This window comes from Ambystoma mexicanum, chromosome 11, assembly GCF_040938575.1.
Source record: "Ambystoma mexicanum isolate Mex_15411 chromosome 11, UKY_AmexF1_1, whole genome shotgun sequence".
In the NCBI taxonomy this organism is placed as follows: domain Eukaryota; kingdom Metazoa; phylum Chordata; class Amphibia; order Caudata; family Ambystomatidae; genus Ambystoma; species Ambystoma mexicanum.
In genome coordinates, this window is record NC_090934.1 from 1,313,526,843 (window position 1) to 1,313,538,487 (window position 11,645).

Genomic DNA, 11,645 nt, shown 5'->3' on the forward strand with positions numbered 1-11,645 from the left:
TATAAAAGTAAAATCCAGCATTGGCCACAAGACGGTGATGGTGAAACCAGAATGTGTCAGGACAGACTCCTGTGTGCAGGAAGGAGGGGGCATACTGGTATACCATACCGGCAAACTACGAGTTCTGCTCGCGGGTGCCTTTGCAGCCACCAGGTTTGACCTGGTGGCCGTACTGGCACCCGCAAGCAGAACATGACAGTTGCACCGGTACCGTTATTAACGGTACCGGTGCTACCACCTTCCCCATTCCCATTGAGCCCTATGGAGCTCAATAGGAATGGTGAGAATTTTTTCCGGCGTCCAGAAAAGGGCAATTACCGGGTCCAGCAATGTCGTAATGACCTGGTAATTGCCCTTTTCTCGGTGCAGGGAAAAAATGAATACTGGCGGCAGCAGCTACCGCCAGCCTCGCAATGAGGCCCATTATGTTTCTAGAGGGACTGAGCTGCTTCCATCCTGAGGCTCTTTCTGCGGTCCACAGTCAACGAAGACATGCTCAACCGCTTTGAGGTCGGGAAAGAAATCCTACCTCCCCCCTGCTGCCCCCAACATCTACCCAGTGTCCCAGCAAACATCCCACTGGCGCCTGCAAGTACTGTAGTCCTTAACACTCTTTGTTATAGCCGAGCACTTGCATAGAAAGCTATGTGTACATGAAGATTTAGATGAGTAACCTGTTTTCAAAAAAGAGCTTAGGTTTTAACGTTTAGATGATGTGAACTGTAACATGGTGCATTTTCATTTGAAAAGCACACACGAGGCACCAGTTGCTGCCCAGATCTATGCTTTCTTTCAAGGAAATGGAAGCCACACAAACATGTGCTTCTGAACAATGCCTGTGTTCCATCTGTGCTTATTGGACACCAACAAGCATTTATTTTTTTGTTGCATGTCAATTTCTCATCGCATCCTCTATAAAGCATCCCTTTGTGAAACAATGAAAAGCAACCAGGTTTCCCTTTTTCACATACTTTTTTTGTTGCGATTATTAAGTCTTGAATGTACATTAAAAAAAACAAGGTATTTTGTTTGCAAGCCACACTGGATTGCCTTCTACTATTGGTGTTCAAGATGGAGGAAAAATAATGTTAGAATCCTACTTTTTTTGTTTGACATATTTTTCAAGGATTTATGGTATGGGATGGTAATGTGTATTTGTATAGCGCCTATAACACAAGGCAAGTGTTTCAAACCGCTCAAGGAGGGAGGGAACAAGGGGAAAAACAACAGTCCTTCAGAGCCCTTAAATTTCTGAATGATATGAGTCTGTGCAGGCAGAGTAATTGCATATTGTACAATTGAACAGTGTAGATAACAGCAAAAAGGTCTGACGACGATGCTGCAGTTTTTCCAAGAGCGTAGAGGCGCCACCTTGCAAAGAGGGGAGGCAGGGAGGATAGACAATCTTCAAGGCATGGTGCATTCAAATCGTGCAAGTGCAAGAAGGTACAGAGGAAGGGGGGAGGAAAAGTGCAGGTGGGGGGGTCCAAGTGCGTCCAGTCAGTCAGACACTGGGGTAAGTGCTGAGAGATGTCACTCTCATGGTTCAGTTACCAAGTGCAGTATGTGTTTGTCTGAGTGGTTGATTATGATGCATGTAGATTTCAAGTCATTGCTACAAAGCAGAGTATTATGGAAAGCCAAACAGGTGAGGAGGGGAAAGGAGGATGGGCAAGAGGGCCATGATGATGCTCCCAGTCAAGACACATAGGAGGAGCGGTTGCTGGCCTGAAGACTGGACTGGTGGTTTGCACCTATCCTGGCACTGCATGGATTCTGTTCACATTTGAACTCTTGACCTTCCTGCTAAGTAGGCTCTGCTTTGATGACACTATAAGACAATCCTGCAATAGTGGCACTTTGCCATGTCTGCCCCAAAGACGATCCTATGCCATGGGTCCTTGATACTTGCAATCACATCTCGAGACATTCTTTAGGTATGTAGATAGCCTTATGTTTTTAAAAAAGTATTCCTAGGAGGTTAATTTCTTCTCGCAGTCCAAATAATCCTTATTCACATCATGTGATATAAATGTATGATGCTAGTTTGGAGATTATGGCCAAACATATACACCATAAGCAAAAAAATGAAATTGCTTAAAAGAAAAAAACAGTTAGCAAAACACACATGCTATCATGATAACACACGACACACACATCAGATTTCTTTACGCTGACTTCCAAAGTCAGATGGTGTTTTCAAACCAAAGTGGCAAAAGGACTTGCGGCCAAGTACATTTCTACCAACTGCAGCTGGGAAGATGTGTTGAGGAGCCTGAGTCGCACACTGATCTCAGGTCTGGCTACTTCACCGAATTGAGTGCTCCCTGGCAAAATATTTGATCTCGCTTTGCCTTATCTGCCAAAATTCAAACTCCCAAAAGGGCATTCAGCTCGCACTGTCTGCTGCCCATTCAGGATATAGCCCCATACATGAAAACAATGACCATTCCTAAATTGGACATCAAAGAAATGTGTCCCTTGGAAACATCTCTTAATGAAACTTCCCAGGAGCCCTTTGAGTATCGAAGACCATTTCACATTTTCTGTGATGTCACTACATATGCAAATTACAGGGCCAGTTACATTGTTAGCCGACTAACGCCCCATAAATTCTAGGGATGGCCCCTATTTCATAAGTGAAGGTCAGGCCAAAATCTGTCTGCTCCATTGCTAACCTCAACGGAGGAAAACGGAAGCACAACCAAGTCAATGTAAAATCTTATAAAGGAATAATATATGCTTTGTATCTTAAAGAAAGTTGAGCTTACCGGCACCATGGAGTAGGTCATCATCATAAGCATATCTTCGTTTTCTGCTCTGATGTGGTTGGGTTCATCGGCACTGCCGTGCTGGTGGTGGTGGCGGTGGCTACGCTTGTTCCGAGAGACTTGGCTCTGTGCGACATCCTGCGATTTCTGTTGTTGTAGCTCTGCGATGAGTTGGTCGAGTGGGTAGGAAGTGTCGGGAGATGCTGCCAGGCGCCCCTCCATTTCCTGCAAGCGGCCGGTCATGCTGTGCCATTGCGTCAGTAGGAAAAGTGTGCATGCAGCGTTCAGAACAGCAAAAATTAGTAAGGCCGCCGCAGCTAAGCCCCACCAGTTGACTTTTGCCATCTTGCCACCACTTCCCGCGTGTACCGCCTCAGCTTTCCATGTGTACATTGCGTCTTGCCACCAGGCTGCGCTTGAGGCAGTTTGGGGAAGAAGTCAGCAAGCAACCCGTATAGAGTGGGAGCAGGAAACTAGTACAGGTGGATAACCATCCAGGAAAGTGAAAACACTTCAGAGGAAAGACAGGACAAAAAAAGAACGCGGGAAACTCTACAAAGTCCCGAGAGAAACCATCTAGAGATCCTATGAAGGCCTGGCAAAGAAAGTGAGCCCTCTGATAAGATGGAGGAGAGACTGGCTGAAAGAATAGGCTGGCCGAAAGAAAGTGAGCCCTGTGATAAGATGGAGGAGAGACTGGCCGAAAGAAAGTGAGCCCTCTGATAAAATGGAGGAGAGACTGGCCGAAACAAGAGGCTCGCTGAAAGAAAGTGAGCCCTCTGATAAGATGGAGGAGAGACTGGCCGAAAGAAAAGTGAGTCCTGTGATAAGATGGAGGAGAGACTGGCCAAAAGAATAGGCTGGCCGAAAGAAAGTGAGCCCTGTGATAAGATGGAGGAGAGACTGGCCAAAAGAATAGGCTGGCCGAAAGAAAGTGAGCCCTGTGATAAGATGGAGGAGAGACTGGCCAAAAGAATAGGCTGGCCGAAAGAAAGTGAGCCCTGTGATAAGATGGAGGAGAGACTGGCCGAAAGAAAGTGAGTCCTGTGATAAGATGGAGGAGAGACTGGCCGAAAGAAAGTGAACCCTCTGATAAAGTAGAGGAGAGACTGGCCGAAAGAAGAGTCTGGCCGAAAAAAAGTGAGCCCTCTGATAAGATGGAGACTGGCCGAAAGAATAGGCTGGCCGAAAGAAAGTGAGCCCTGTGATCAGACGGACGAGAGACTGGCCGAAAGAAAGTGAGCCCTGTGATCAGACGGACAAGAGACTGGCCGAAAGAAAGTGAGCCCTGTGATAAGATGGAGAGAGAAGGAAACCCACAGCCATCCGCAAAGGGTTCATCAAGATATTGCTGTGACTATTGTTCTCAGGCAAACCCAGGCTTGAAGGAGGGCGGTTTTGTGTGACCGGCTGACGTCGTGTTATTATGCCCTGGCACGCCGTGGGCAGTTTCGCTCTCCCAGTCATTTTTTCACAGCCATGTCCGAAGCTAATGATGTAGAAGGCATCGCAGAGGCGTGCGCCTCCGCCTTGCCCAGAGGCGGGAGGGGAGAGCAGGCAGCCCCGATTCCCGGAGAGGCCGAGACACTTATTCATTTTAGGGCGCTGCCTTTCTGACCCGGGGAAAATGACTGCATGTAAGAAAGGTTGTCAGGGAGAAGGAGTCATTCTTCACTTTTGCAAATGAAGGGAATAATGCCTCATTCCAATGCCAGGCCAATGTGGGAACGGAGTGTACTTCGAAGTGGTGCTTTGAACTTTGCTTCCTCGCGCTGGCCATTCATAAGATGTGCTTCAAAGTATGTTCTGTCCTCAGCAGCGGCTGAACATTGGAGCACACTCAGAATAAGAAGATGGAAATAGGGTTTTTTTTTTTTCTGAGTCATTGCGTTTTCCTCACAGTGTCAACAGGATTGTTAGAATTTCAAATACTTTGAAATGTTTTAAGCTGCAGTAGTGGCTAGGAACAATTTTAACAAAATGTCCACCGCTTCTCTTTTAGTACAAATTAATTTTGTTTTTAAACATTGATTATGCATGTAAATACCCTAAAAATGCCAAACAGCGTACCCGAGCGAAGCCATGAGTGGGCGCAAAATGCATATACATTTCACAACAAATTACTGCATCGAGAAAGTTCCAAGTAGTTGCAAGAAAAGAGCCCTTTGGCAGGCTGCCCTGGGCTAGTCGAATGACCACCAATGGGAGCCGCTGTCAGGGCGAAGGCGGTGCCAGCAGGCAGAGGCGTTGCTGGGGGGGGGGCTTGGGAGGGCTATAGACCGGGTCTTTTGGTTGTAGGCCCGGATAGAATTTTAGGGACTACAACCAAGTGGCTACCTAGCCCCGAGTGCCGACAGTCCTGATATTAGCGTAGCACCGGATCTTTTCCAGACCTAGCAACACTCCTGCCAGCAGGCCCGTTTAACTTCTAGTGCACTGCTTTGCAGAGCCTATCTTCTATCCTGGCACCACGCCCTGGAAGAATAGTTTTGACGGCTTCGTGGGGCAGTGTGGAAGACCTGTTTTCTAGTTCTCCCTGTAGGAGCACTTTGCGGAACAGCCTGGTCTCCTTCCCCTCAACAAAGTCTTGAATCTTTCCAGGTGGATCCGCGTCGAACTGCGATGCAGAGGAAATTAGACTAGTTCGGTCCTCCGGCAGATCGATGGGACGCGCTTCCAGCTCACGGCCTCTGAGGTCTGTCGTGAGGCCGCCACGTCCCCATCAAAGTATTCCCCCAAGAAATGTTAGGAAAAACTCGAATCAACAAATGCCACCATGTTTGTGTACTACATAGCCATTACCTGGTGCGCAGCCACTCATGGGTGCAGCTCCCACAGTTGAGGGTTATCTAGATATATAGCTCTGTAAATGCTCTTTAAAAAACTCGGCCTCCTAAACCCCATTTTCACACCTTCTACTGTGCCCTTATTTTGAGGGTATCACCTTAGACTTTGAAGTACGCCAAATGTTCCAGAAGTAAGTTGCGCACTCAATAACTACCCACAATAAAATAAAATTGATTTCAGTGGCACCCTCCCCACCGGTCTCCATGACCAGCGTCACAAAAATGGGTCCCACCATCGACTTCAATGGAACCATCCACCTAGAATTGCTGTGCTTCACTGTCCAGGGAGAGCACATTCTTCAGCCAGGAGGTGGACTGTTCTGCAGCAGAAATCTCAGTGTTTCTTATTCCACCAGAAAGGGAAGGTCACGAGAATCAGGTCTTGACAAGCGGAGATATGTTTTGTGAAGCCCAGATGATCCCATTTCCCACCAGTCTATATAACCATACTTATCGAACAATGATTAAATCAGTGGCTTTAAGAAGGATAAGACAGCCATTTAGCCATTTGGTAATTCTAATAAATGTGAATATGTTCCACCTACATCTGTTCTCAATATTCACCAACAGGAAACGTGTTCAAGTTATCTACCATCATTATTGATGAGATAAATTTGCACTAACTTAAATCATTTAGTATTCAGAGCTTATGCTGACATCTTGCTAGCCCCCCGGGGTTGAGGGCACAGGTGTTCATTCCCGCAGGTTGCCTTTGGTTCCTTTTGGATTGCCGCTGCGGTCGCTGCTCATCAAGCCCGGCCCGCCAGCTTTCCGTAAAGACTCCTGCACTCCCCCGTGAGGGCGAAGCCCGTGGGAGTTACGGGCGCAGGTGCTCATCCCCACAGGGTGCCTTTGGTGCCTTTTGGATTCCCCCTTCGGTTGCTGCTCATCAATCCTGACCCGCCAGCTTTCCATAAAGACTTCTGCACTCCCCTGCGAGGGCGAAGCCCGTGGGAGTTAAGGGCGCAGGTGTTTGTTCCCGCAGAGTGCCTTTTGGATTGCCGCTGCGATCGCTGCTCATCTAGCCTGGCCCGCCAGTTTTCCGTAAAGACTCCTGCACTCCCCCGCGAGGGCGAAGCCCGTGGGAGTTAAGGGCGCAGGTGTTTGTTCCCGCAGAGTGCCTTTTGGATTGCCGCTGCGGTCGCTGCTCATCAAGCCCGGCCCGCCAGTTTTCCGTAAAGACTCCTGCACTCCCCAGCGAGGGCAAAGCCCGTGGGAGTTACGGGCGCAGGTGCTCATCCCCACAGGGTGCCTTTGGTGCCTTTTGGATTTCCCCTTCGGTCGCTGCTCATCAATCCTGACCCGCCAGCTTTCCATAAAGACTCCTGCACTCCCCCGCGAGGGCGAAGCCCGTGGGAGTTAAGGGCACAGGTGTTCGTTCCCGCAGGATGCCTTTTGGATTGCCGCTGCAGTCGCTGCTCATCAAGCCCGGCCTACCACCTTTCCATAAAGACTCCTGCACTCCCCCGCGAGGGCGAAGCCCGTGGGAGTTAAGGGTACAGGTGTTCGTTCCCGCAGGGTGCCTTTTGGATTGCCACTGCGGTCGCTGCTCATCAAGCCCGGCCTGCCAGCTTTCCGTAAAGACTCCTGCACTCCCCCGCGAGGGCGAATGTTGTGGCCTGAATGTAAGACAGGACGCAGTAGGGTTTCTAACAGTCTTTATTGACTGAGAACAAGGGAGAATGTCTTAAGGCGGACTGGTGGCGTAGGGCGCTTACTCACTGTTCGCTGACCAAGTCCTGTGCTTCCCCAGTTACTTCACTGTGGAAGGGTTGTGCTCACCGGTGGCACGCCGTAAGCTCATAGGGCCCCCATGAAGCCTCCAGTGGCTGTGGTGTTATGCGCTATGAGCTGTAGTGATGGTTCTGGAGTTGATTCTCCTTTTTCTGTAATCAGGAGCAGGGCTCCTGTACGACCGCTCTAGCTGGCAGGGCGCCAACTCTGAAGCGGGAACGTTTTCCCGCGGAGCGTGGGCTCGCGAGATCCCGTGTATCGAGATCTCGCGAGAACACGCTCCCGCGATCACGTGATGTCCCCACACACCTCCTCTGCTGGGAAAAAGGACTGGGAGGTCACTCCATGATGAAGTCCGCATATTTCCCGGGCTTCCTTCTCTCTCTCTGGGGCCTGCCAGGATCCGGGTATGTAGCGGGATCGATGAAGTGTCCTTGGGAGGGTGCTGGTGAATCGGGATCTCTTTGTCCAGCTCCTTGCTGTGATCCCCTGGGTGTGGTTGGGAAAAGGGAGCTTGCGAAGTCGTTGCGATGTTGCGGCTCTATGATGTCTCCACTCGGGAGATGATGGTTCTCGTATGGCTCTTGGCAGACCTGATCTCCTCCAGTGTCTCCAGGGGAGTGTACAGTATCATCTTTCCTGCGGTACATGGCTACCCTCTCTAGATTCCATCTCCTGCCATCGCTGGTGCGGATGTGGTTTGTCCCTCTCTCCATGACTTCTATGGGACTGCTGTATCTGGAACCTGTGATGGTGTCCTTGTGGGGAAGTCGTATCTTCACCAGATCCCCTTTGTTGACTTGTGTGTGTCGAGCGGCTCGGCGCAAGTCCCCCTGTGCTTTCATTGCTGCATACGGCACGTTACGTCAGCCATGTCGACGTCTTCGTCGGCCCTCACTTGCTGAAGCCATGGTGGTACCAGTGAGGATGCCGCCCTTCTCCCCCTCAGCAGATGGAACGGAGAAACACTTGTGACGGCGTTGGGGGTGAGACGGTGAGCCGCTACGGCTTCTTTGACCGTCTTGTATGGGTCTAGGCCCGAGGCGTGGGCCAGTTGCAGCGCCCCTTTGATGAAGCGGTTGGCCCGCTCGACTAGGCCATTTGCCTGTGGGTGGTATAGACTTGCTTTCCGCTGTTTGATGTTGTTAAGCTTGAGAAATTTTTCCATTTCCCTGGATACTAGTTGGACTCCGTTGTCTGTGACGAGTTCTTCGGGCAGGCCCTCCCGCTGAAATATGGCGGTGAGAGTTTCAATGACTGTTCCCGTAGTGATGTCCGGGGTGAAGTCTGCTTCCACCCATTTGGAAAAGTAGTCGACCAAGACTATCCCGTATCTGTGCTCAGGGGGCATGTTGTCCAGCGGTCCTATGAAATCCAGCCCCAGTTTTCGCCACACCCCTTTGGGGACTTCGGTGGGCAGCATGGGGGCTTGCCTCACGGCTAGGCGCTTGTCGCTGTTGGAGCATTCGTGGCACCTATCGACCATCTGCCGAACGTCCTGGTCCATACCTGGCCACCAGTATGCGTCGCGTATCCTTCTTCTGGTCATGTTGCACCCTAAGTGGCCCGAGTGTGCTCTGCACAGTATGACTTTGCGGATTCCGCTGGGTGGGATGATTTGATCACCTCTGAGAATGAGTCCGTTCATGGCGGTAATTTCCTCATTCACCTTCCAGTAGGGGCGAAGGCCTTCAGGGATCGCTCTCTCGTTGGGCCATCCATTTCGCACCCAGGTGCTTACGTGCCTTAGAGCGACGTCCTGCTCGAACTCTTCTTGCCAGTGGCGCTCGCTCATTTCCATGTACTCGACGTTCCTCAGGTCGCCGATGGACGCAACGACACATTCGTCTTCCAGGAATGTGGTGCCGGGGGCGCTTTGGTTGAGGAGCCTGGACATGCAGTCCGCTTGTGCGTTTTTCCAGCCCGCAATGTGTTGTATCTCGTAAGTATACTCTTGGAGCTTCGCGGCGATCCTGGCCAGTCTGGGGGTGGCCGTCTTGGTGCCGCCCGGGCTCAGCATGTGGATTAGCGGCTTGTGATCGGTGATCAACTTGAATCTTGTCCCCCATACGTATGATCTGAAGTAGTCGACGGCCCAAGCGCATGCCAACATCTCTTTCTCTACCGTAGAGTAATTCTTCTCGGATGAGGATAATGCCTTGGATGCAAACGCCACAATGTTCTCTGTGTCGCCCTTTTTCTGGGTCAAGGTGGCCCCTAGGCCGTATGCGCTGGCGTCAGTGGTGATGTAGGTGTCCCATTCAGGGTTGTATGGTTTGAGGCACGGCGCGTGTAGAATCCTATTCTTGATTTCGCCGAAAGCCTCATCTTGTTCTGGGCCCCACGAGTACACTGCCCCCTTCTTCAGAAGCTCCCTCATGGGAGACGTGGTCTCAGAGAACCTGGGGACGAATTTGGCATAGTACTCAGCTAGGCCTAAGAATGAGCGCAGTTCCTCTTTGGACATCGGCGCCGGCGTCTCAGTAATGGCCTCCATGAGGTTCCTTTTGGGGCTCACCCCATCACTCGAGATGCAGTACCCAAGATACTCTACTTTGTTCACCCCGAAGACACACTTTTCATGGCGTAGATGAATGCCTTCCTCCTGAAGTCTGCTTAGGACTGACTTGAGCGCCTTGTCATGGGTCTCGCTGTCCTTGGCGTATACCAGAATGTCGTCTTGGAAGAATGAGACATTGGTGAGGCCTTTCAATAGGGAGTTCATCATCCTCTGGAATGCGGATGCTGCGGACGATAACCCGAAAGGCATGCGGGTGTATTGGAAGGTGCCGAAAGGAGTGATGAACGCAGTCAGGGGGCGGGAGGACTTGTGTAGGGGAATCTGGTGATAGGCATCACGCATGTCCAGCTTCGAGAAAATGGCCGCCTCTTTCATCATGAGGACGATCTCATTGATGCTGGGGAGCGGGAAGCTATCCGTGTTCACCTCCAAGTTCAGGCTTCTCAGGTCGATGCAGATCCTGAGGTCGTTGCTGGACTTCTTCTTAACTAGCACCACCGGACTCAGCCATTGCGAGGATTCCACGGTTTCAATGGTTCCTTCCTCGACCATCTTCCTCAGGTGAGCGTCCAAAGCTGGTCTTGCGGTGGCAGGTACCGCCCTTACTTTGTGCTTGACTGGGGTGGCGTTGGGTTTCAGTCGAATTTTGTGTACGAAGTTTCTCACTTTTCCCGGTCTCTCGGAGAACAGGTTTGGAAAGATCTCCTTATAGTTTTGCGCTGCTCCTGACGAGATCATGAGCACCTGTTCCGGAGTGCTGGGATCTAGTTTCATGCTGAGTTTGTGTTGGTCATCCCACCCCAGCACGGCTGGACCTTTGGGGGAAAAATACACCTTGGTGGTGGTAGACCTCCCCTTGAAATCGATGCGGGCTTTGATGTAGCCCAGCAGGTCGACCGTTGCCCCTCCAAACACGGTGGGTTTTTGCCTGGTGGATCTAATCTCCACTCTTTCTTGTCCCATCATCTCCTTGTACGTGTCGATGGGCAGAATGGTAAGGTCGGATCCCGAATCAGCCATGACACGCGTTTCCATACCGTCCACTTTAATGGTGCAGTGGGGCTTTTCTCTCCTGGCATGGGGGGCATTGACCATGACAACCATGGGTCTGTCCAGCAGTTCATCCTCATCGGTGGAGGTGCAGTCACCGTCGACACGGGACACGGTTTTCTCCCGCCACGTGCATGCTGGAGCCACGTGGCCAATGCGTCCGCACTTGGAGCATTCTTTATTCCTGGCGGGACAGTCGCGGTCGTTCGCCATGTGCTTGAGACTGGCGCATCTGTAGCATTTCGGTGCCTCCTTTTTCCTGGGACTTTTGTCCTTGGGGCCGTCGCGGGATTGTTTGTCTCTGCGACCTCTCCATTGTAGCGCCGCCATTTCGGGCACAGGCAGGTGACTTCCCGCCTCCTTGCGTCTGCTGGAGGTTTCTTCCTCCGCCCTGGCGATCTGGATGGCTTTATCGAGGATGACCTCCTTCTCCTGGATGAATTTGTCCTGCACTTTCCTAGAGTTGGTGTGGACGACGAGCATGTCGCAGATGACCTGTTCTGCATTTTCTCCGAAGGCGCACAGAGAAGCGAGTTCCCTCATCCTGGTGATGTAGTCATCCACGGTTTCGCTCCCTTCCTGTTTGCGAGTATAGAATCTCAGCCTATGCAGTACAATATTCTCCTTATTAGTGAACCTCTTCATGATGCGACGTGTGGCTTCTTTGTACACGTCGTCGTCATCAGCGTCTTCGTCGGCCGCCGGTATTTCTTTAAGGCCTGC

General features: G+C 51.0%; 1 protein-coding gene across 1 annotated transcript in view; it reads right to left on the reverse strand.

Annotated features, from left to right (window-relative positions):
- GLDN (gliomedin) overlaps positions 1 to 4,123 on the reverse strand; it is a 208,055-nt gene extending 203,932 nt beyond the window's left edge. Inside the window, exon 1 of the mRNA XM_069624809.1 lies at positions 2,772 to 4,123. Within this exon, the coding sequence (XP_069480910.1) occupies positions 2,772 to 3,164 (393 nt within the window). The 5' untranslated portion in view covers positions 3,165 to 4,123. The remainder of the gene's footprint in view (positions 1 to 2,771) is intronic.
- Positions 4,124 to 11,645: the final 7,522 nt, after the last annotated feature.